This window comes from Schistocerca serialis, chromosome 3, assembly GCF_023864345.2.
Source record: "Schistocerca serialis cubense isolate TAMUIC-IGC-003099 chromosome 3, iqSchSeri2.2, whole genome shotgun sequence".
In the NCBI taxonomy this organism is placed as follows: Eukaryota; Metazoa; Arthropoda; class Insecta; order Orthoptera; family Acrididae; genus Schistocerca; species Schistocerca serialis.
This window is the reverse complement of record NC_064640.1, coordinates 452,076,096-452,103,196: the sequence shown is the minus strand read 5'-3', so window position 1 is coordinate 452,103,196 and position 27,101 is coordinate 452,076,096. Positions and strand designations below refer to the sequence as shown.

At 40.0% G+C, this 27,101-nt stretch overlaps 1 protein-coding gene across 3 annotated transcripts in view; it reads left to right on the top strand.

The window, feature by feature from the left end:
* The window catches only part of LOC126470352 (solute carrier family 35 member E3-like), a 141,840-nt gene that overhangs the window by 72,528 nt on the left and 42,211 nt on the right, over positions 1-27,101 (top strand). For all 3 annotated transcript variants that reach the window (XR_007586168.1, XM_050098142.1, XM_050098143.1), the window contains exon 5: positions 26,918-27,056. Coding sequence is in view for 2 of the 3 variants with exons in the window: in XM_050098142.1 (XP_049954099.1) it covers positions 26,918-27,056 (139 nt within the window). In the remaining variant the exon portion in view is untranslated. The remainder of the gene's footprint in view (positions 1-26,917; positions 27,057-27,101) is intronic.

The window sequence follows — 27,101 nt, the reverse complement described above, 5'->3', positions numbered from 1 at the left end:
TTCCTGTAATTCCTTGACAGATGAGTGGTGTGGCAATGGGGCAACAGCATCAGTATGTTTGTGCAGTAGTTTAATGCCAGCACTTCACACTTCAAAACCCAAATAAATAATGGATGGTTGAAAAAACTGTCTTGTCCAAATTGCACTTTAACCTTGCAGTCTGTAAAACAGAAAATAGACCACAAAGTTTCTGCAAATGTTCCTCTGTAGAAGCACCATACACTACTATGTCATCTAAATAGTTGTTGAAGCCTGTAACTGATGCAGTAAGTTGCTCTAAAAAGTGTTGAAAAATAGCTGGTGCACTTGCCACACCAAGAGGCAAATGCTTGTATTGATAAACTCCAAGTGGGGTATAGATAACTAGGAGGCATTTAGCTTCCTCCCTCATCAAGCAGCAGCTGTAAATATGCCTCTGCCAAGGCAGTCTTTGAAAAATAATGGCATCGCCCCCATCCCCAATAATTTTTCTAGCTGATAGCAGATCATCAGGGCACGGTAAAGGATAGTATCAGTGATTGACTGTGCATTAATTGAATTTTAAAAATCACTGAAGAGGCATAATTTACCTGTATGTTTTTTGACCATTACGAGTGGTGCTGACCCTTCACTGGAAGAAATAAATTGAATAACATCAAGGTATTGAAGACAATCTGATTCTGCTTTTACTTGATCCTGTAAAGTTACCGATTCCGGGCGGGACATGAAAAAACAGGGGCGGGCAGGCTGTTTCATCATAATATGAACCTGAAATTTTGTTGCACAACCCAGTCCTGGAAAAAAACAGAGAGAAAAATTCAGTACAGAGAGCATCCAACTGTTGATATTGAACTTGATCAGATACCAAATGAACATCATCATCGATCGAGAATACAGTCAGTTTAAAAGCGTCCAAGGCAGACACATTTTCAGTGTAAGTACAAACCAAAGCCTTGTACATCACAGGTGTAGAAAACTATCCAAGAATGGGGATCTGTTGTTTGTTATAACTCACCATCCTCCATGACATTGCAGTCATAGGACGAGAACCCAAATACACGTAAGTCTGAGAATTCACCAATGTTGCTGCTGCACCCATACCCACCTGCATTCTCAGTGGTTTGTTAAACACACACATTTTAATATATAACTTTCTCTGAGGTACCATCACTGCTGGCACATTGTTCACATCTGTGTTCATTTCATCCTTACTCAGGTTTGGAAAAGAGTTACATACAGATGCAACATGCCCTTTTTTATGGCACTTATTACATATTGCCCAGTGCTTGGGACACACAGTCTGTTCATGTTGAGAAGCAGTATGGGCGTGAAGGTAGCAGAACACGAAGCTGTTGCTATTGTGACACAGACTGTTGTTGTTGGGAACGATGATTACCTTTATGATTACCTTTATGATGCTAAGATGTCTACTGGACTGCTGCAATAGTATCTACATTCCCTTGCAAGCTGACTGAAGGCTGGGATGGGTGATAGGAGCTGATTTCTGAAATATAGGACCAGGCCTTTGTCTGCCTACTTGCAGCCTGTGAAACTGGAAATGACTGAGCTGTGTTCGATATTTCCATAAGCATGGGATTTTCATGCTGTAGAGCTTGCTCTCAAATTTCCCTATGAGGACCAAAACATATGATTGCACAACAAACCATTTGATCTGCACAGAATTCCTTATGAACATTTCTCACAAGATTACAATGACATCTAAGTCCACGTAGTTCTGCTGCTCATGCCCTGTTTGACCGGTTTGGCTGCTTTTGGTGAAGCCCTGATCAAAAAAGGGCCAGTGTGAGATATTTAGTTTGTTTATGTGGCAAGAAACTCTGAACAGCAAGTTTTTCTTAGATAATGTGAAGATGAGGAGAGGCTACCTCATGGAAATATGTCGTGTCATAAGTAGTTATTGCAGTGAAAAAGCCTTCAAAAATGCCTCTGGTACCCCTGCTGTGGGGAGATGGTCAGCATCATATGTTGATAAGATACATTTACTAATATGTGTACTCATATCTTTATTAAGATGTATTGGAATTTACTGCATTTGTCCATTATATAAATTGTAATTAAATGACCAGCCAGCAGGGTACTTGTGAGAACGAGATGCCTTTACACATGAAATGAATTAGACAGTTTTAAGAAATCTGTTTTCATGCCATTTAAAAATATCAACATTTCTTCCCAAGTTTTAGGACTGAGTTTGACAGTATAATTTTGTTACTATCAGGATGAGCTTGATGACAGCATATGGCACAAAAATTTCTGAAGTCCCATCAACTCACAGGCTAACTATCACAAAGAAATAAACCATGAAAAAGATATTGAGTTTAATTTCATGGATAGACTATTGAATGATGCTATGGCATTTGTATTGTAGAAGGAAATAAATTTTGGCACTATTCCAAGACACTATCCACCAAGTACTTCATCAGCATCCTCAAACTTCCCTATAAGAATGCTGAATAAATAAGGTGAGAGAATTGGCATCTAGAATGTGTGCAGCTGAGGAGAAGAGAACTATTGACAAGAGGAGTGTTCTTCAGTCTTTAGAGAGTGCACAAGCCTAGTGTACCTCCTGCAAGGGAAACACTGCTGTTCTTCTTTCTTTACTTTGTCAAAATGGTATATTTACTGCAAGACTCCGTATGTTGTCATCTTATGAAGGAACCTACAGATATAAAACAATTGAAAGCCTCCAGCCAGTTTGCTGGCCATCTGATTAAGAGCCTAACATAACAACACAGTTCCTCTGAAACTAGACAACCTACCAAAGACAGAGAAATAATGTTCCCAACTTTGAGAAGTTGTTATTAATACTGATAAGTGGGCTCATATCCCCAGTTTCTTTGGAAATTTGACTCTATTTTGTAATCACTGAAATAATATCACATACCTTCTCAATATTTGAAGTTTTATTTCATTGCCTATTTCCCTTCTAGATGTGTTATCTGTCAGGCAATGTAATAAGCCAACATACATTTTGCATAAGAACCATGAAGACAAGACAAGAGAAATTAGGGGTCTTTCCCTTGCTCTATTTGGGACTGGAACAAGAAAGGGAATAACTAGTACAAGTACAAGGCACTCTCCATCACACACCATAAGGTGGCTTGCAGATTATGTATAAAGGTGCGAATTTAGAACTAGATTTAGGTTGTGGTAGTCATCCTCCACATCCCTGACCTTACATTTTATGAATGAGATGTTTATGTTGTTGGTCAGTATATTTTTCTGGGACAAAATAGGACTAAAATACTAAAGTTAAGAAATGCACTGCCTTACAAAAACAGTGAAGGTCCCAGAAGGGGAGGAAGAAATGAAATGAAACTTCATGGTTTGGTTGGTGATTTGATGTTATGTCAGTGATTACAAAATGGAGTCAAATTTAAAAAGAACTTGGCAGAATGAGCCCACTTCTCAGTATGGTGTTGCATGCCATCTGGCCTGAATGCATGCACTGATTTGGTTGCCAGGATGTCATAAAGTCATTTTATCATCTCTTGACGCAAGCTGGCTCACAAGTGTAGTGTGACTGGTCCTTCATATCCTGTAAGCCTGCTCTCATATTCCCATGTAGTCCATCATTGGGCCACTGTCACATTGCAATGCCCCATAGATCTGGATATTGCATGGTTCAAACAGCTGACCAAATGGAGACCCACAATGAGGCCCCTTCCAAACTCTGTCAGGAGCAGATAACATTGTATCACATGTATACATGTAGTCTCCTTGCCCTTCACAGTGGTCAGGTAACTGATGATGCTGCTAATGGCCTAGTAAGAACACTAAACATAAACAACACTACAGCACTCTGGTGGTCATTTTGTCTGCTGCAGAGATTTGCAACCCTAATCATTTACATATCCGCTGAAGGTGCATATAAGTACAAAGGTACATTGACATCTGACTGTGTCTTCTTTGTCTTTTTCATCAGGCAGTGTAACTGAAATACGTGTAATACTCAGAAAACTAAAAACTAAACACCTAAATATTATGAAAACGATGCCACAGGAAAGTGTTTTCAAAAGTTCTCGCAGCACAGCACAGGAAGACAGTATTACCATCAAATTGAATGAAAACTTTATGAACAAATAGTCAGAAGTTGAAAATATTTTTAATAATCATTTTCTAAATGTTGTGGATATAGTAGGATCCAGGTGTTCATTAGAAGATGCTAGGCAGTTAATGGAAGAGGCCATACCTATGCAATTTGATACAATTGAAATCTCACCCAATTCTCCCTCTGAAATTAGGAAAATAATAAACTTGCTTAAAAGCAAAAACTCACATGGAATTGATGGCATTTCCAGCAAAATACTAAAAGCTTGTTCTCAACAGATAAGTAAGATTCTCAGCCACCTGTGTAATAGCTCTCTGGGACAGGGCATTTTCCCTGATAGACTGAAATATGCTATTGTTATACCTTTGCATAAAAAAGGGGATAGATCTGATGTCAACAATTATCATCCAATCTCCCTTCTAACAGCTTTGTCCAAAATTATCTGTAAAAATGAAGTACTAACAAAATGTCAGTTTGGTTTCCAGAAGGGTTTTTCAACAGAAAATGCCATATATGCTTTCACCAATCAAATTTTGAATGATCTGAATAACCGAACACCACCCATTGGGATTTTTTGTGATCTCTCAAAGGCTTTTGATTGTGTAGATCATCAAATTCTGCTAGACAAGCTCAAGTATTGTGGCATGAGTGGGACAGTGCACAAATGGTTTAATTCGTACCTAACTGGAAGAGTGCAGAAAGTTGAAATAAGCAGTTCTCATAATATGCAAAGATCAGCACATTCCTCAAACTGGGGAACTATCAAGAATGGGGTTCCACAAGGGTCGGTCTTGGGTCCTTTGTTGTTCTTAATATATATTCATGACTTGCCATTCTATATTCATGAAGAGGCAAAGTTATTTCTCTTTGCTGATGATACAAGTATAGTAATCACACCTGACAAACAAGAATTAACTGATGAAATTGTCAATAATGTCTTTCAGAAAATTACTAAGTGGTTCCTTGTAAATGGACTCTCACTGAATTTTGATAAGACACAGTACATACAGTTCCATGCAGTAAGTGGTATGATGCCATTAATAAATATAGACCTTAATCAGAAGCATATAGCTAAGGTAGAATATTCAAAATTTTTAGGTGTGTCCATTGATGAGAGATTAAATTGGAAGAAACACATTGATGATCTGTTGAAACGTTTGAGTTCAGCTACTTATGCAATAAGGGTCATTGCAAATTTTGGTGATAAACATCTTAGTAAATTAGCTTACTTTGCCTATTTTCACTCATTGCTTGCATATGGCATCATATTTTGGGGTAATTCAGCACTGAGGAATAAAGTATTTATTGCACAAAAGCGTGTAATCAGAATAATAGCTGGAGTCCACCCAGGATCATCCTGCAGCCATTTATTTAAGGATCTAGGAATATTCACAGTAGCTTCTCAGTATATATACTCTCTTATGAAATTTATTATTAACAACCAAACCCAATTCAAAAGTAATAGCAGTGTGCATAACTACAATATTAGGAGAAAGGATGATCTTCACTATTCAAGATAAAATCTAACTTTGGCACAGAAAGGGGTGAATTATACTCCCACTAAAGTCTCTGGTCACTTACCAAATAGTATCAAAAGTCTGACACATAACCAACAAGTATTTAAGAAGAAATTAAAAGAATTTCTGAATGACAACTTCTTCTACTCCATAGAGGAATTTTTAGATATAAATTAAGAAAAAAAAGAAAAAAAAAACCAAACAAAAAGAATTATTAAAAAAATTAAAAAATAATAAAAAAGTTGTTATATTAACTTAATTTGACTTGTTCCACATCATTACGAAATATCGTATTCGTGATCCATGGAACTAGTATTAATCTAATCTAATCTAATCTAGTGCTACATTGAAAGAAATATGTCACTGTATTGTTCTGATGAAATAAACAATCACTTATTCAATAGTATAAGGTATATTGCAGTATATTCTAAAAACATTCTAGTCCAAAATTATTAAAAACATACAGAAATTACCTTTATTTCTCGAAGATACTCAGACATTTTGGTAAATAGCTTTCTTCGAGTGGGTTATGTCACTTACTGGGAATACATAAAAATGAAAACAAGTGAGCGCAGAAAGCTCAAGGACCAGTCAGGTACAGTGGGTTTAGTTAATTGCCTGAGCTAGAAAAAAAGTTGGATGTACCGTATGTGCTAAATAAGGAGTGAAGAAGTTGTACAAAGATGAAGAGGCTTGCATAGGCTGGACTAGTGTGGAGACCTGCATTGAACCAATCTTTGGACTGAAGGCCACAACAAACAGCATTGAACTGATAAGAACTGAGAACTTCTTTTTGTGGATATCGTGTTAAAAAAAAAAAAAATGGGAACTTGGGTCACAGTATATATCACAAACTAACACGTAGTGACCTGTATTTACAAGCCACCAGCAGTTGCCTATGATGCACACTCGTCTGTGGATCATGTGCTATACTAGATTCTGAAAAACTGAGATGATGTTAACAAAGTTTAGTTACCTCTGCTCTGTAGCATTCTTTATCAGAACAGGAATTTTAAGGGGTAGATTCACTGATAATTTAGACCTGTGCATGTTTATCAACTTGAACAGCCAAAAGAAATGGGGAAATCCATGTAGGCAGTGACTCTTTAAAATTTTCAGGATTTTTAAAAAGCACTGTACAAAATGTGTATTCAATCCTCTGGTGTAAGTGCAAATATGGCTGCATTCTGTAAAAGATGATTTTGGACTTACGATGCTAGTAGTATACAAGATTCCTTGTCAGTTTTGGAAATTATACATAGGCCATACATGTTACAGTTAAATAGACATGCAATGAATATCTGCATTACATAGAAGTAGGTTAACCAGGAAAATGCAATATTGCTGATCATCATCTAGATATGGGACATGGCATGAAGTAATTCGAAACCATCATCATCGTGAGCACCTTGGACTGCCCTGATATAAGAAGCAACTGAAATCTGTATACTGAATGAACTAATCAACAAGTATACAGGATAGCAACTTATTAAAGCTTGAGGGGCAACACTATTGGCACTAAGACTTCATTGAGTCCAGATGTGTGGGTTTACCAATCACACATTAATAAGGGTCAAAGTTACTACAGTCAGGCTCAGCATTAACAACTCAGCTGAGTACATATGCCATGGAAAAGAGTTACCCAGCGGCTTCCCGAGGAGGGTTGCTTTCCTCCAGGAAAACTAAAATGCTGCCTCATGGCCTGGTTTCAGACAGTGGTTGATGGAGGCATAACCTGTGGGGCTGCAGAACAGTTATCTCCTCATCTTTTCCAGGTATGCTACCTGATTCCTAGAGTCAATGACATAACTCTGTAAGGGGGAAAAAAATGAAAAGAAGACAAGAAAAAACAATGTTTATGTTACAGTTACTAAAAGGTGGCACAAGCATAGACTGAGATGTGTCCCATCTTCTCAACTCCTCCTTCACACTGCCACTGGATACGCCTATAATCATCATCCAGTGTAACTGTTATTCCCACCAGGTGGAGCTCAGACAACAAATATCATTTTATCCAACATTATACCTATTTTGAAAGCAGAGTTGGCCCAGATTGAGCACCAGGTGGCATCTGTACTTAGGCACTTGTGGACATTTTTACTGAACAGATAACATTCAGTGCAGCATTAGATGCTTAGTGTGAGCTCTCTCCTTGAAGTTTTGTGCTACTAATGGTTAGCTATCTGACTATGGCGTGAGAGACTGATTTCAGCCAGTGTCACTCACAAGGAACTCCTTGAGTGTGAGGTTGCAAGTTCAGTCTTTGGTAAGACTCATTTGGAAGTGTTGTGTTAACAATTACAACAGGAAAAATATTAGCTGCTAATGACTCACCATAGGCATCAGAAGGCTGGTGGAAAATTAGTGTCCAGGAGGTGCAGAGATCAACCTACTATGGGGGGTATGTATTACATTTCACAAAATGGACATTGTTGACATTCAAGAAATGTTCAAACCAAACCACTAACTTGCACCATGAACACCAAATGAAAAATGGTGCACCATCAAGTCAAAGGCGAGTACCTTGGGAGCTATAATCCGTGCAGGAGGTTCAGCTAGGTATCCACTCTTAAACAATGCATATTAAATAATAAAATTGTGTAATGGGGTGATGAGAACTGATGGAATGTGATGGCATACAGCTGAATGCGAAATAGTCTGTTGTGGAGATTATCATGGAACTGGCTATCCTTTCAGACGTTGCTGCAGATAGTGTGATAATATGTTTTAGATGCATGGAAAGAAAACATCCAGAGGCTGAATTTGTCCAGTGGTTCCAGGTGGTTTGAATTCCAAAGTCACACACTTTTCGGGAGGGATAGTTTGTTATAAAGGAGTATGAATTTTATATGCAGACCAGGAATCAAGTGAAAGCAAATTATTTTGACTAGCTATTGTCCAAAAGCAGTGCTCATACCATAGTTGTAGTTCCATTATGCCCATTTTCCCACTCTTACACCAAGCGAGGTGGCATAGTGGTTAGCACATTGGACTCGCATTTGAGAGGACAATGGTTCAAACCCGTCTCCGGCCATCCTGACTTAGGTTTTCTGTGATTTCCCTAAATCATTTCAGGCAAATGCCAGGATGGCTCCTTTGAAAGGGCACAGCTGATTTCCTTCCCCGTCCTTCCCTAATCCCAGCTTGTGCTCCATCTCTAATGACCTCATTGTTGATGAGATGTTAAACGCTAATCCCTCTCCTCCACACTTGCTTGCTGTGACATAAATATTCCCTACTGCTCTTGCAAGATCATGCACATGAGAAAGAATTGTAGAGGGCAGAGCATGTCCACCTACTTGCAACATAATAAATAACTTTCCAACTAATTTACAATCCAGATTAACAGTCAGTATAATTGTATACAAATGCGTTAAGGCATTGACATTATTTGGTGTTGATACAACTCTCTTGGTACCTCTTATTTCCAGTGTTTCATGGGCATTTCCACTTCAGATCCCACCTGGTTGGAGTTGAAATCTAATTTGTTTCTTAATAATGAGATAAGTTTATCTCATCTACAAATTTTCAGGCCAATTCTTCAGTTTGCTGTTCATTGTCACTTTACCTCTGTGTTTGAAATTTTGTTATCTTACGTCTTCCAATTCTGTAGCACTGTTTGAAGCTATGCAGCCATCTGCTGTTTCCCTTGAAATCACTGTAATCTATGTCGCCCACAATTTGATGTGCATAATGTAGTAGGTCATTATCGTGCACATCCAGTAAATTGTGTCGAGCATCCATGAAACGTGCAAAAACCAGTTTTTTGCAACAAGTCCTCCCTTGAATGTCCAAAGTCTCTCTCTCTTTTTTCTTTCTTTTTTTAACTATGCTGCAGATGATCTTCCATGTATGTAATTATGTTTAGTATCCTCTCCTTGGACAATGATTGTCCTTTACTATGATGCACTACATGGCTTAACACCTGTTTCTGTATCACTTTCACTTGTTAAGCACATATTTTCATCATTATACTCCTGATGTACATTGTCCTCACATTTGATTGTGTATGACACCACACATGTCACTGACTCATCTAGCAGAAATGCTAATACTTCATTTGCCACTTATTTCTCACTCTGCAAATTCCTTGACTTTCTTTATGATGAAATGCCAACTTTTGGCAACTGTTGTTGTAGATCTAATGCAATGTCTGATTTGGTTACCATTGCCATTGCTTTGCACTGTAGCACCGTTGTGGGTTACTTGTCGACTAAGCAGTGGAGCTACACTCTGTAGCCTCATGCTGTGCTCACTGTTGGATACCTTCAGTCCTGCCCCCTGTTGTCATTATCAGCCGATATTATGGTTGCATGGCAGACAATATGTGAGGTGTCAAATGCTACAAACATCATTGATCTTTTGTGACCTTGCACTCTAGGGGTTCCTTCTCAGAAAAACTGAACTGCAGCCAACCTGTACTTGGTATAACTTTAATTGCTTGCAGACAGAATTATCATAGGAGCTGGTCAGTTTCTTTTGAAATAAAATATGATATGCTTTAACTTGATTTATTTATCTTTAAACAAAGGAAAACACACCTAACTACATTATACTCATTCCTTTGAGAATACTGACAAATTTTATAATTCATGCTCTCAAAAAAAGTCACTGACAATTCAGCATTCATATTTCAATGAAACATTTCCATCAGTGCAGTACTAGACACTTTATAATTCAAATTTGTGTGTTTCTGGCTCATAACTCTTTCATTATATGTTTGCTCAACCAAGTCTTCCCCATAGTCTTCTCATGTGCTCGCTACATGACAATGCCCACCAGAAGAACCAGGAGTGTACAGGAAGTCTTGGAAGGTAAAGCTCACCAGGTAGTGCTCACTGCTACATAGTTTGCTGGCAAGTATATTGATCACAGTAGCCTTACATGAGGTTGCTGTCATACATACAACTATGGATTTTACTCTCTGCAATATCTATCTCCCTCCAGACAGAGTTCTGAAATATCAGAGTGATATCTAATATAATACACCACCTACATGCATGTTTCCTTCTACTGGGTGATCTCAGACCATTGTGAGGCAACTGAAACTCATTTTAGTGTGACACATGGAAAATATTCAGCCACTGATCTCCTGATCAGTAGATACAGCCTGCTTCCTTCAGTTCAGTGATACCTGACTGAGTACTCATCACAGTGGTCATTCCAAAAAGCTGGTTAGCATTCTTTCAGCACCACTCTATCATTTCATTTTTTATTGGTCCTTTTAATCATTTGTTGTACATGGTATACAATACGATATTGGGTAAGTCATTGTGATTTACAATACACATTTTCAAATTATGCAAGAATATTTACATTGATTTAGGCGTAAATATTATCAAAGCTGAGAATTGAGCCTTCATACATAATATTTAACACAAGTAGTGCAATCAGTTTTTTTTTACTTAAAACTTTTGATTAACATTTCATTCACTCCTTTTTTAATATTTGGCAACAAATTTTTATGTTTCAAGATATTCATCTATACTACAACAACACTTTTGCAATAAATATTTATGGACAGCAGTTTTAAATTTTGAGGTGTCTTTTATTGTTCTAATGTTATTAGGTAGCTTGTTGTGTAGCGTGTTTCCTGTTTGCAGTGGTCCATTCTGTTTTAATGTTGTGTATGCATGTTGAACATGTAAATCCTGCTTTCTCCTTGTGTTATACAGATGTATGCTCTGGTTAGTTGATACAAGATTGTTGCTTTTTTCTAAGATTTTCCTAACAAATGTCATTACTTGTAAGATATATAGACATGGTAGTGGAAGGATGTGAAGTTTCTTAAATAAGGGCCTGCATGAGCTTCTTGAGGCAGCATTTTCTATGGCTCTTACAATTCTCTTTTGGCATATAAAACAACTTTGGTGGCAAATTCATTTCTCCAAAAGATAATGCCATATCACAGTAAAGATTTTGTCTGGGTGAAGTATACATTTTTTAGTGTATCCTTCAGTATGCAACCAGAAAGAATATTGATAGTATAACAAATGATATTCAATTTATTTGTAAAGTATTTTGCATGCTGGATCCATTTTAGATCTTATTGGATCCATATTCCAAGAAATTTTGTAGAGCTTACATTTTCAGGGGTTCTGGTAAACAACTCTATGTCTGGTGTTAGTGGACATTTATTTGGCACTGTGCATAAGTGCACTGTAACTGTTTTTTCTGTGTTTATTACTAAATTGTTTCCAGAAAACCAGTCTGTAAAGTGAGTGGTGCACTTTTTAATCTTATGCAGTAATTCTTCTCTGATCCTTCCTTTTGTTATCACATTTGTGTCATCTGCAAATTTTATGTAATAATGATGTGACCTGGTCGGTTCCAAGTCATTTACAAAGAGTAGAAACAGATCTGGTTCTAGAATGGAGCCTTGTGCTACACCGTACTTAATGCTCTGCGTTTCTGAGCAGTAGGACTTTATCTTGTTCCCATGTTGGATAGCAAGCCAACTACTCTCTGTTTTGGAGATATGATTTTATCCATTCATAGGCTGGACCCCTAACCTACAGATTCAAGTTTCTTAAGCAAGATGTTGTGATTGATGACATCAAATGCTTTAGATGGCTGAGGTATGTTCTTTGCTGTCTATTGCAGTTAAGGCTTCATTTAGGAAAGCAAAAATAGCAGTATCAGTAGATTTAGGTTTTTTGAATCCGTGTTTTGTATTTAAGAAGTGTTACGGCATAAAGTCAAGCACCGGCATGCCAGCCAGAAATGATAGAGCAGGGAAGTCTGCAAGAAGGGGTCAACCAATTGCATGCTGATCGACCTCCCTTCCAGGACGACAACACAATGGCAGTGGTCCCTAGGTGGAGAGGATATATGTGCCGCGACTGACTGGTGATGGCCCAGTTCAAGAGCAACTTCCGGATTAGCCACTTGGATAGCAGCATCAGCATTAGGCACTTCCATAGCAGTTCAGGAAAGACTTTTATCAGTTAGAGATCAGCAGGGGCTGCAGAGACTCATTATTTTGTATATTGCCCTTTGCTTGTGACCACATCTATGTTATTGCCAGAGCTAAGTATTATAATTTTCTTTTTGAAATAAAACTCATTAATACAAGTTGTTTGATTGTTTGTCTAACAAATTTAGTAGGCAGGCTTCCTAGACACAACAAAAAGTAATTATTTTTTTCTATGGAATTGATTAGTCTTTTACGATAGATATTTCAATTATTTTGGAAAGACCAGATAGTAGTGAAATAGGTCTATAGTTTGATACTTTTGTTTTTACCTCTTTCTTGAATGGAAGCTTTACTTTTGTTATCTTCAGTTTTTCTGGGAACACCCCTTCTGATAGAGAACAGTTAGAGATGTTGACAAGTAGCCTGGCTATGAGGAGAGCGCATTTCTTCAAGATGTAGTCAGGGATATTGTCAGTACCAACAGAGAATTTGGGCTTCAGTTCTTTAATTACAGCAAGTATTTCCTTTTCATTGGTGGGCTAGAGAAAAATAAGTTTATTATTTATTGTACATCTGGACTGATTTCTGGGGGTGCACTGTAAATTTTGATTTATAAGATGTTCAGCTATCTGTTTAAAGTAGGAATTAAGTTAGTTTGCAGTTTTTGTAGATTCAGTTACCACAGCCGACTTCTCCATTAGGCAGTTAATATTATGGAAATGTGTCTGTTCTGCTTCAGTTTCCTTCTTTACAATATTCCATGTGACTTTCATCTTATAGGTGGAATTTTTTATGTATGTGTCATTTGCCATTATTTTTGCTTGTTCGATAACATTTTTGAAGGTCTTTTATAGGTTTTGTAATAAGTATGAAATTTTGGTAACATGAGCTATTTAGACAATCTGTGTAGTAATCATTTTTTGTTTGAGGATACCAGAATCCCAGAAGTGACCCATTTACTTTTTGTTTTCCTTATGTATATTTTCCTCTGTGTTGCAGGGAAGCACAATTCAAAGTAGTAGGAAAAATTACTGATAAATTTATTATATTTTCCACCTGTGTATTTGTGGTTATAAATCTCTTTCCAGTTCTTTTACTCAAGTATTGGAGAAAGTGATTTATGTTTTCATTACTGTAGTTTCTACTGTTGGTTGTTGGGCAATGTTTAAATTGCAGCTCAGTTTCTATACTGGAGCTACATCACAAGGGAATATGGATGATTTGCTGTATTATATGAGGGAAGAGCAGAAAGTAACACAATGGTTTATTACTAAAAAGTTTAATAGGTAATAAATTTTTAAAAAAATCACAACTAAACTTACATCTTTTACCTACTTTCCTGCATAATCACCAACATTCTCAACACATTTCTTCCATCGTGGTACCAGTTACAATATGCCTTGTTCATAGAAGTCTTTTTGTACTGAGTATAGCCATCTTCTGCATCTATCCCAAAGCATTAGCTGTCCAAGAATTTATTCATGGGACTGAACAGATGAAAGTCCAATGGTGCAAGATCTGGACTGTGTCATAGATGCTGAAGCACCTCACACCCAAATTTGGTGGTAGTGGCGCACCCACAACTTATCACCAGTGATGATTCCTTTCAGAAAATCATGCACTTCAGTGGCATAACACTTTAAGTGGTACAAGCTTGTCATCATTCGCTGGCCGTTGTGATTGTCTGTCAGGTTCTTAGACACCCCACAAGTACTAACTTTACAAAATTTCGACGTGTCATGAATAATATCACACACTGCATCATAGGAAATGTTGAACTGCTGTGATAAGATTTACAGTTGCACACACTGGTTGTTCAAAATTGCTGCCGCAATGGTTATGATATTCTGTGATGTTGCAGCTGTTACCCTCCGCCTGGAGTGTGGTGAAAGGTTCACATGGCCCTCTTGGAAAAATACACACCATATGGATACATTGCTATCATCCATACAGTCATCCCCATACATGCCACATATGTCCCTGTGAATTTAACTTTGCTCATGCCCTTTGGCCCACAAATATTGAACTACACTTCACTGCTCTTTCAAGTTGATGACAGTAACATGCACACCATGTTTGTTTCATAGTTCAGGCTTCTCTAGCTAGAGCTGCACATGAAAACAAAATACCTTCTGTAGTGCAAACTTCAGACTATATTGTCATCAAAATTCAACATTCCAGCTGCAGTGCCAGGGGAGAAAAAAGTTATTGTGTGTTACTTTCTGATCCTGTCTCATACGATTACCACAATACTAACAATAACAGAGTTAACATTCCCCCTTTCTTCAGTAACATGCCATTGAAAACTAGTCCCATGATGGACACAAAAAACTGCCAAGGCAATCAGTGATCTCAGTTGGGTACTCCAGTGACATAAGCATCACCTGTCAGTAGAAAACATTATTGCCTTAAAAGAGCACCATGCTCGAGCACCCTTTCTCACAAAACAACAGAAGAAGGAACATTGGGAAAGATATGTCACTACCATAGGGACCAATGGCTCTTCACAAGTATGAGCGAAGTTACATTGCATCTATGGCAGCCAGCTAGCAACCAGTGTTCTTGGTTTGTACCAACCATACCGTTATTGCAAACAACTCTGCAGCACTCTTCACTCCAATAGCTGCATCTGACAATTGCCTCTTTGCCTTCCATGTAAATAAAAATCAGGCAGAGGATAACAGCCCCGTCCTTCACTACACAATGTCTGGAACTATGTAATACTCCTTTCAGTGAACTCCTCAGTACATTGGCCCTTGGCTACAGCACACCATCAGAGCCTGGTAGAATCCCCAGTCAAATACTACAACCCCTATCCATGGCTTACTTGCACCACATCGCTGCAGATTTTAATTGTATTTGATGTGAGAACAATTTCCCAGACCTAAAGGAGGGATAGTGTTATAACCTTTAATCACTAATAAATTGCGTGGATATACAAAAGTAGAAACACTAGTGGGTTACATGTTACTAACTCCGTATCTGTCATTCGACTGCCGAGCCGTGACATGCGGCCGGCGCCGTTCATGGCCAGGTGGCGCTCCTGCGCTCAGCCGAGCTGCGGAGCGCCTCTATCGCCGTGTTCGCGTACTAACGTAGCGGCACTTTTGAATGTCGTGGCACTGTCACAACACTTTTCCCCCCTTGAAAAAAAAACACTCACTTCCTTGGAGACACGGACAGTGCGGAGACATCCATGGCCTCTTGGGAGGCCCCGAGAAGATCCCGCGGAGAAACACGAGAGTATGGTCGAAAATGTCCAGGACAGAAGCTTGCGCATGGAACGTGCCTCCTGGACGAGATGATGGGTGAAAACTCCGGAGCAGCATCCATAGGTGTCGTGGACCTGGGGGTGTGCTCCAGCGAGATGGGTCCCGGAGAAGGTGGCGTCGCGACTGGGGCCGGTTCCGGCGTACTCAGAAGCAGTAGCGACGGCGGCGGCAGCAACACGCCCGGAAGATCGGCAGCAGCGACAGGACTGGCTTCTCGGACTGGTGGAGACGAAAGAAGGAGCGATGGTACCGGCGTGGCCACCACTCGTGGGCGCATCTGGTCGTAATGGCGAACAACAATGCCGTCGTCCATATGTATTTCACAAAGCCGGCCGCCGCGAAGAGCCTGGACCACTCCTGGAATCCATTTAGGGCGAGATCCATACCCCCGTGCCCACACGTCGGCGCCCACCGGGTATTTTCCCGCACTAGGGGACACAGTACAAGGCCTGACAGGGTGAAGCAGGTGCAGTAGAGTGCGCGGTTGGCGGCCATGCAAGAGTTCAGCAGAGCTGTGATCACCCAGAGGCGTGAAGCAATAAGAACTCAGAAATTGCAACAGAGCGTCATCTGTGGAAAAATCACTAAGGAATTTTTCATTTGGCTTTTGAAAGTGCGGACAAGGCGCTCGACCTCCCCATTCGATTGCGGATGGAAGGGCGGTGCTGTAACATGATGAATCCCTTGTCCAGTACAAAAATCACGGAAGGCCTGCGAAGAGAACTGAGGGCCATTGTCCGTGACAATCGTGGATGGAAGACCTTCTAGCGCAAAGATTTTGGACAAAGCCAGCATCGTCGCCGCAGTGGTGGGCAACGGACATCGAACAACAAACGGAAACTTCGAGAAGGCGTCAATCAACAGTAGCCAATAAGTGCCGAGGAAGGGGCCGGCAAAGTCAGCGTACACCCGTTCCCACGGCTGCGCCAGATCAGGCCACGGAGAGGGCAGAGTACGAGGCGCAGCCAGTTGTTGAACACACTGATCACACGCAGCGACCATGTGGGCGATGTCCGAATCAATACCGGGCCAATAAACGTGCCTGCGGGCCAGGGACTTAGTCCGAGAAATCCCCCAATGGCCCTCATGCAGTAGTTTGAGAACATCATTGCGAAGAGAGGCGGGCACCACAACCCGTGGAGATGCGCCATCCGTGGCCAGAAGAACAACACCCTCACGAACAGACAGACAAAGGCGCAAGGCATGGTAGTTGCGAAGGGGATCCGATGCCCGGCCCTTGGTCCTGTCCGGCCAACCCCGCTGAACAAAACCGATCACCTGACGCAGGACCAGGTCCCGTGCAGTAGCCGACGTGACCTGCGAACCTGTAAGTGAAAAACCCTCGACCGCACGACGTTCTTCCTCATCAATGTGGAAACAGAGTAGTTCATCTCGATCGAAAACTGGGTCGGGGCCCATCGGCAAACGCAACAACGCGTCAGCGTTGGCGTGCTGGGCCGTGGGGCGATAGTGAATCTCATAATGAAAACGAGACAAATAAAAGGCCCAATGTTGCAGGCGGTGAGCTGCCTTATCCGGAAGCGACGCCGAGGGGCTGAACAGAGAGACCAGCGGCTTGTGGTCGGTGATGAGGTGAAACTTAGAACCATACAAAAAAACGCTGAACTTTTTTAGAGCATAAATGATAGCGAGCGCCTCCTTTTCTATTTGAGAGTAACGCCGTTGGGCATCGTTGACGGTCTTGGAAGCGTAGGCGATGGGTTGTTCCGACCCATCCTCATACCGATGGGCGAGAACAGCCCCTAGGCCATACTGTGACGCGTCAGTCGCCAGAACCAAGTGCTGACCCGGACGGAATGTGGCAAAACAAGGCGCCGACTGCAAATGAGCCTTCAGGCGGACAAAAGCCTGCTCACACTCGGCGGACCAACAGAAAGGAACGTTTTTGCGTAACAGCTGATGCATAGGATGAGCCACCGCCGCCGCGGAGGGAATGAATTTGTGATAATAAGCAACCTTGCCTAGAAACGCCTGAAGTTCTTTGACCGTAGACGGCCGGGGTAGAGCGGTAATGGCCGCAACGTGCTGTCGTAGAGGACGTATACCCTCACGGGACAAGTGGAAACCAAGATACACAACGGAGGGTTGGAAGAACTGAGACTTGTTCAGATTGCACTTCAACCCAGCGGAATGCAGAACCCGAAACAGTGAACGCAAATTGCGAAGGTGCTCCTCAGTGGAGGCCCCCGTGACAACAATGTCATCCAGGTAGTTGATGCAGCCGGGAACGGAAGCCGTGAGCTGTTCCAAAAACCGCTGAAAAATGGCCGGCGCGCTAGCGGCGCCAAATGGTAACCGCTGGTACTGATACAACCCACAAGGAGTGTTGATGACGAGAAATTCCTTGGAAGAGGCATCCAACGGCAACTGATGGTACGCCTCCGATAAGTCAAGTTTGGAAAAGAACTGGCCCCCAGCGAGCTTGGTAAATAACTCCTCAGGACGGGGAAGAGGATAAGTGTCAATGAGGCTTTGAGCGTTGACAGTGGCTTTAAAATCACCACACAATCGCAGACTCCCGTTTGGTTTAGAAACCACCACGATGGGCGATGCCCATTCGCTGGAGGTAACAGGAAGGAGAATCCCCGAAGCTGTTAACCTGTCTATCTCAGCTTTGACAGGTGCACGCAACGCCATCGGAATAGGGCGTGCCCGGAAAAACTTAGGGTGAGCCGTAGGTTTAAGAGTAATGTGGGCTTCAAAATCCTTGGCACGACCCAGACCAGCAGAGAACACGGATGAGAATTCAGAACACAAGCCATCCAGCTGTTGATATGGAATGTCCTCAGATATGAGGTGCACATCATCATCAATGGAGAACCCGAACAACTGGAAAGCATCATAACTGAACAGGTTTTCAGTGCCCGCATGATCCACCACATAAAACGTGAGGGGCCTAACAACAGACTTGTAGGCAGTGGAAGCATCAAACTGGCCAACGATAGGAATTGTCTGCTTATTATAAGTTCGTAGATTTCGCGTAACTGGAGACAAGGGAGGGGAGCCCAACTCCAAATACGTGCGAGAATTAATGAGAGTTACTGCAGAGCCAGTGTCCACTTGCATGCGAATGTCTTTATCCAGAACACGAACAGTAACAAACAACTTATTCATTTGAGAAAGCACACAGTTAACATCCATGTCCGATGCCTCGTCCTCGTCGACAGGAACTTTAGGGGACTGACACACAGAAGCAATGTGGCCTTTTTTCCTACATGAATTACACGTGGCCCAACGTTTTGGACACGCGGCTCTGTCATGCTGTACGAAACAACGTGGACAAGAAGGAAGGGCGGAACGAACCTGCTTCTGTGGTTGCTGTTTTCGCTGCGAGCGTGGCGGCCCAACACGACGTTGTTGATGCGAGTGCACTGCCGCCACATTGTCGTTTCCCTGTGAAACAGGCAAATTGTCCGCGTCAAAAGTGGTTTGTACAGCGCCTACATCACACCACGCGTCTATTTGCGCACCAGCAGCGTGAGACACTTTAAACGATTGAGCGATGCTGAGAACTTCCAACAACGACGGGTTTGGCAATTGTAAGGCACGTTGCCGAACTTCTTTATCAGGAGCAAGCCGTAAAATAGCGTCCCTAACCATTGAATCAGCGTAAGACTCATGATGAGTGTCCGTGACAAACTGTCATTTCCGACTCAGACCGTGTAGTTCCTCCGCCCAAGCCCGGTAAGATTGATGGGGCTGTTTCCGACACTGGTAGAACGCCACGCGGGCGGCAACGACATGGGTGTTTTTCCGGTAATAGTTAGACAATAAGTCACACATTTCTTGGAAGTACAGAGAGGCAGGTTCCCGCAGAGGGGCTAACTGAGATAGCAGCTGATAGATCCGTGGGGAAATCCAAGAGAGAAATAACGACTTACACATAGGAGCGTCGACAATGCCGAAAGCCAAGAAGTGTTGCCACAAACGCTTCTCATAATCCTCCCATTCTTCAGCGGCCTCGTCATAAGGAGGGAACGGAGGCGGAGAAGAGGAAGACAGACGATGAGTAAGCGACGTCGACAACGCCTGAATAGCAGCCGTCAGCTGTGTTTGTTGTTCAATAAGCGCTTGCATAAGCTGTTCCATGTCTGCCCCGACACGAACACACAATTCCACAATGCAGGAAAAAAAATATCCCATCCTCGTCGCCAAAAAGTGTTATAACCTTTAATCACTAATAAATTGCGTGGATATACAAAAGTAGAAACACTAGTGGGTTACATGTTACTAACTCCGTATCTGTCATTCGACTGCCGTGCCGTGACATGCGGCCGGCGCCGTTCATAGCCAGGTGGCGCTCCCGCGCTCGGCCGGGCTGCGGAGCACCTCTATCGCCGTGTTCGCGTACTAACGTAGCGGCACTTTTGAATGTTGTGGCACTGTCACAACAGATAGTATGATTGTTCCAGTCATGTAATTGGGTAAAAACTCATATGAGATGGATAATTTTGGAACAACCAGCCTCACTAATGTTCTGTGTAAGTTGCTCAGACAAATGATGAACTGGTGCTTCTGTTCTCCTGAGATGAGGGCTCTTTTTTCCATTTCAAAGTGTGGATTTCAAGAGGACCAGGCCACAACTAACCACTTAATACACCTGGAGGCAGCTATAAGGATGGCTTTTAACTGTTGCCAATGCATCATTCCTGTCTTCTTTAGCTTACAAAAGCCTATGACACCTTACGGCATTATGGCATTCTTACAGCATTGCTTGTGGTGTACATCATGAACATTTACTAACCTGCAGTGACACTCTAAGCAGTCTACAGGATATAAACCAATTTAGTTCTAAGAACCTGTTTGTTTCAGTCATAGAATGTACTCTTATTGACTTCCATAGTACTTGGAGCTCAGTTGTATTCCCAAGTCACATAGGTATTTCTGGAAACAAGTTTTCTGATCAGTTCGCAAAGCAAAGGAAACTACAAAGACATAAATGCTGGAGATGGAGATATAAGGGTCCACCTTGCAATCAACACTATGTCTTCAGCTTTTGAAGGCTTGGAATGAGGAATGGCATGTTAAGAGCCATGAAAGGGTCCTCTGCCACTAATACTTTCCAGCTCCATATCAGCCACAACTGACTGTCTCATGGTCACATACTCAGATATGGGGACCCACTGTTGTGACATCCCTCTGTCAGCATTGCTTATGTTATTGTATTCATTCACTTTGCATGTTTCATTGTGTTTACTGTTGTATGCCACATAATATTATTGGGAGTCTGCTTTCACACACATGTCCACTATGGTATTAAAACACAAAATAGTATAAATACTTTCTCTGAACAACTGGTAAGATGATTCATTCAGTGCAGTTACATACTCTGCTAGAATTTCACTTGGAGCAAGTGGTAGCCACTTGGAGGAAGAGGTGGGGGAGGGAATCAGTGGTTGGTAACTATAACTAATAGTACCAGACTAGGACATTGTAACATTCAAAATGAAAATTAAATTTTCTTCAGTCGTATTCCAGTGACTCATTTGTGATCTAGATACAACTTGCACATATGTGGACATGCAGTGATGGTACAGTATGATGGTACAGTAATATTCTCATTATCCAGTATTAATGAAAGAGAACCACTTACAATGAATGAATTTAAATTATATTGTAATATGCAGTGTGGCATAGTTGTTCGTGAAAATCCATATGCCTGAATGCTAGAATGATTGTTATAGTTCAGCAGGAGAATGCCCATGGTCAAGGCCAAGATGGGAAAATTTGTTTCACACTTTTGGGAATGGAGAAGTCTTTTTTTCACTCAAGGTTTTATGCTGCAATGAAATCTCAAAATTCTCTGTACAGTATGAATGTTGCAATGCATATTCTCTTAGTTAATGGAAGTATTTCAAGAAATTGATCTTAAAAATTAAGATTAAGTCTATAAAACCCATATTAGTTTGGAACAGAATAGACTAGAACTGAGTTAATGTGCAGGAGACTCGTCAAAACACAAAAATTGGTTTACAGTTTTTCTTAAAATGTCATTAATATAATATACTGTACTGGACACATAATTGGTACACAACTGATGATTTTTTTTAATAACAAGCTTTAATCCTAAGTATGTGTTCTGTCCTGCTCAAATTTTTAGATTGTCTGTCATGAATTCTTCAACTGAATAGTAATGTTTCATCACCAGTTTGTCATGTAAGATTTTTTCAGTGATAGTATATTAATATTGAGCAATTCTTTTTCTTTTATTTTGTTATAAATTTTCATACCTTATACTGCAGAGTTTGAACATAAAATTTTAATTTCTGGGTGGGCAGTATAAAATTATTTTGATTTCTGGTGTTGTAATTATGTTGAATTTGATTCGCTACAAATAAATCAGGTTACCACGTATAAAGACAATCCATTCATTGATGTACAGTGAGGGGATCATGTAATATATTTAGGTTTTTTAGTAGTGTGTGATATGATTTGCTTCACTTTACATTTTGCACATTTCTAGTGATGGTTTTTTGAAGTTTTGGTATTCAAGACATATGGTTTGAGTTACCCCACTTAAATGATTTGACAGTTCAGAGACTTCCTTCACCAAGATACAGATTATCTGGCTGTTTTTCAAGGAGCTCTTTGTGGAGTGGGAGAGTAGCCATGCACATAGAAAACAGTATTCCATTTGAGTCCATAGATGTATCTCGGCAGTTCACTGAACGGTTATTTGATTGTTGTGGAGGGGCAGTTGAATTCAGTGAAACTAAACTTCTAAGTGTTGTTGTTTATAGGTCCCCTAACTCTGACTTCAGGGCATTTCTGCTCAAGGTAGAGAGGGTTGTTGATTCATTTTATAGGAAAAGTTAGTTATTTGTGGTGACTTCAATATTAATTTTGTATGTGACTGTGCAATAAAAAGGATGTTGGAAGATCTCCTAAATTTATATGATCTGATGCAAACTGTGTTTTTCCCAACCAAGGTGCAGGGGAACAGTGGCACAGCTGTAGACAATATTTTTATTCATTATTTGTTACTAGTTGTACATTCTGTTAGTAAAAGGGTGAATGACCTTTCAGGCCATGATGCACAAAACCTTAACACTAAAAGGTTTTAGTACTCAAACAACTGTTATATATAACTACAAACTATGAAGGAAAGCTAATCCAATGGCAATAGAGTGTATTTTTAAACCTCGTTGAGGAACAAGAGTGGCAGGACGCTTATAATGCCAATAAAATAGATGAAAAATATAATGCTTTCCTTAACACATTTCTCACACTGTTTGAAAATTTCTTTCCATTAGAACATTCTAAAGAGTGTACTAGCAGTAAAAGGCAGCCTGGGTGGCTGACTAGTGGGATAAGAGTATCATGTAGAACAAAGTGGGGATTATATAACAATGTTAGGAGTAGCCACAATTGAGCTACAGAAGCCCATCACAAACAGTATTATAAGGTGCTTAAAAATGTTATGAAGAAGGCAAAGAGCATGTGGTATGGAAATAGAATAGCTAATTCACAGGATAAAGTTAAAACCATATTGTCAGTCAGGAGGGAAGTGTCTGGCCAGCAACACAAGGTCGACAATGTAAAGTCAGTATATAGTAAAAATATCTCTGTTACTGATAAGTCAGATATATGTACAGTATTTAACAGTCATTTTCTGACCATTGCTGGTGAATCAAACAAAAATTTAGTTTTTACAGGGAATCATATAACTTCCTTGGCAAATGCCTTTCTGAGATTGATGTCTGAAATACTCCTCTGTGATACAGACAAGGGGGAAATTGAGTCAATAATTAAATCACTGAAGACTAAGGACTCTCTTTGATAAGATGGAATACCTAGCAGAATATTTAAGTACTGTGCTGCACATGTTAGCCCTGTATTTAACCATATTTGTAATTTTTCCTTTAAAATGGCCAGTTTCCTGAACAATTAAAGTACTCAGCGCACGCACACACACACACACACACACACACACACACACACCATGCTCGCTCAAGGGAGGACTCGAACCTCTGGTGGGAGGGGCCACGCAATCTGTGACATGGTGTCTCAAGCCGTGTGGCCACTCCAAGACTGTGTATGTAAGGATAATTGATCTTTTTTTCACATAATTTGCTATCAAACATACTGTTTGGTTTTAGAAGTGGTTTAACAAGTAAAAATGCTATATTCTCCTTTCTCTGTGTGGTACGGAATCGATTAAACAAAAGGTTTTGAAAGCTAGGCATCTTTTTTATTTATCTAAAGCAGTTTATTGTTTTGATCACAAAATACAGCTCCAGAAGTTGGACCGTTATGAAGTATGGGGAGTAGCTCATATTTGGTTCACCTCTTACTTACAACAGACAGCAACGTGTAAGCTTTTGGAGCCAGTGGCTGGCAATTTGGAGATGGTGACTGCATCTTTCAACACAATCTAGCACCTGTTCATAATGTGTGGCTTGTGGCTGAGTGGTTCATGTCAGTAACATCCCTAATGGACTGGCCTGCACAGAGTCCTGATGTGAATCCTATAGAACACCTTTGGGATGTTTTGGAACGCCGACTTCGTGTCAGGCCTCATTGACCAGTATCGATACCTCTCCTCAGTGCAGTACTCCATGAAGAATGGGCTGCAATTCCCCAAGAAACCTTCCAGCACCTGACTGAATGTATGCCTGCAAGAGTGGAAGCTGTCGTGAAGGCTAAGGGTGGGCCGATACCATATTGAATTCAAGCATTACCAATGGAGGGTGCCATGAACTTGTAAGTCATTTTCAGCCAGGTGTCCAGATACTTTTGATCACATAGTGTAGATCATTGCCAGATTTCATACTTGTTGAGGCACAGCCGTATATTCCAGTGATATCCCCCAGTAAGTTACTGTGATTGTGGCACCTATGAACTGTTGCATGAACAGGAAGGATGTACTGATACCAAACTTTGCGGTTAACTGAGGCCATGGAAAAATTCCATGACATGGAAAAACTTATAGGACTCACAATAAGTGGCTGTTCAGCACATTGAAGTGAAGGTTCTATAATACATAATCTTGAATAATAGAGAGGTTGAATAAATAGTTGTGTGAAACATTGTGACTGAGGTTTCCTTGAAGTAGTTTGTGGTATATTGAAGCAGAATAGAATGACATTCTAATAATTGAAACCACACAGGAGAACTCATAATTAATTGATTCACAGTCTCTTCATTTTATGCAGAAAAATCTCTGTGCAGGAACCTAGGAGAACCTTATTAAACTCACTTTTGTCTCTGTTTTCACAAGAAGTAGCTAGATTTAAATCTTGTGTTACACTGGATATAATGTATGGGAGCTTCAGTGCTTCATCATATTAACATCAGCCTTCAGTAACAATCAGTATCTTTCTAACTTGGAGCACATAATGTTACCAAGTATAAGGTTATAATACCCATTTTCAGACCAATAGCTTACCTATCCACATCAGCAAACAGTTGTGGCTTGATTTTGTGATCTTATGTAGTTGACACCTTTGACTGACCTGCAAAGGTGTCTAACTTTTATTCCTTGGAGATTTTCTGAGTCAAGGTGAAGAATCTCATGTGGTGCATGACTTAAACATCATAAAATTTGTGTGGTTCCAAGATGATAAAAGTGATCACAAGACTCATTATGTAATTCCTGGAATGCAGCAAGTAATATTTTGGATTGATATTACTTAATTTTTTTTAATAGGGTAGGACCAATTTTGCTGTCTTGTTAGTAATTTTGCCAGGTCACTTGAGTGATGTAGCTCACATTGGTGGTGTCTGAATCAAATATTAGCCCACAGTCCAAACGAGCCCTTTTAAAGACTAATAATACTAGCTAAAGCAAAGAATTCAGCTCTTGAGTCATTGTTAGTATGAAGAGTAATTTGTTTATATGTAAAAAGTTTGATTTTTAAGGATGCAACAATACAAAAACACAAAATTTATATATAGTCTATAAACTGACTCATTCTACATATTTGAAGAACGCCATGATTACCTGCCAAGAGCGGCTGATAAAATTTCTTTATTTATCAACCAGTTTCAGTCTACAGACTATCATCAGGTTCATAAAAATATTTACAGCATCATATTAGGCAGTATAAAATCTGTGTCATCAGATGATAAAATCCATGAATTTGTCACTGTTGCCACATAGTATTACAAATCACATCATCAATCATAAACTGTGCCAGACAGTGGACTTCTTCATGCTACTCCAACAGTCAGCATTAGTGCTAGGAATGGAGGCATTCAATGTACTTTTGACAATGTAATTTATATTACTATGTGACAACAGTGATGAATTCATGTATTTTATTATCTGACACCAATGATTTTATTATGTGTAATATGATGACGTAAATGCTTTTTTGAACCTGATGGTCTGTGGGCAAAATTTGTTGTTAAATAAAGAAATTTTATCGGCATCTCTTTGTGGTAATTACATTGTGCTTCAAATATTTATGAGCTGTGGGGCACTATTTTATGAAAATATATTCATTCTATGTAGCTTTGATGGAAATTATGCAAATGATGTATGGAATATATAGCTAACTAGCTAGCTTTGTCTGGATTTTAAGTGATTCATTTACCTCCATATCTTCCCCTGTTCAATCAATTAAAAGGAACTTATTTTACTGAATGCTAAGCATACTCTGAGCCCTTCTTTACAGGTTGCCATTGATAGTACTGGGAGTTGTGTCACCTGAGATTTAATACTCACAAACAAGGGTTTTGCTTTGTGATTTGAACAATTTCTTCAGTTCAGTTTTACTTTTTATTCTGAAAATGCTTTTATTTATCGTGTTATGTTCATTTTTTAATCTTCCAGGTAGTATTCCTTTGTGACTCATCTAGTTATTGCGTGACCTAACATTTTATGTTAAATGTTGGAAAGTCTGTAGTTTTATCAATTATATGGAAGTATTAAACTGTTTTTCATGTACATCTATGTAGCCTCTCTTACTTATTATGTTACTTTTCTAGAGCTTTGTTGATTATTCAACTGAATTACTACTGTTGCTTGTTTTATAAGTGCACTTTTTATCTGTTCATTTTTAGGTTTGACACTTCTTTTTAAATCTTCATTAACAATGTTGTTGGCAAGTTTAAATAATGCACATTTATGAAAATGTTTTAAATTGAATACTATTTAGTTTTACTATTGTGTCAATAAAAACTTAACCATTAAATTTAGATACAACATGGTTGGACACCTTAAATTTTGTGTCACCATGCTAGGTGGTGTACTGTTGTTTGAAGATCCTCTTCATATTAATCAGGGTGTTGGTATTTTGCTCACAGTTATTGGGATAACTTCTTATGCACATGTGAAGGTTAGTGGTATAAATTAAGAAATTTGATAGTCTTTGTTTTATGAA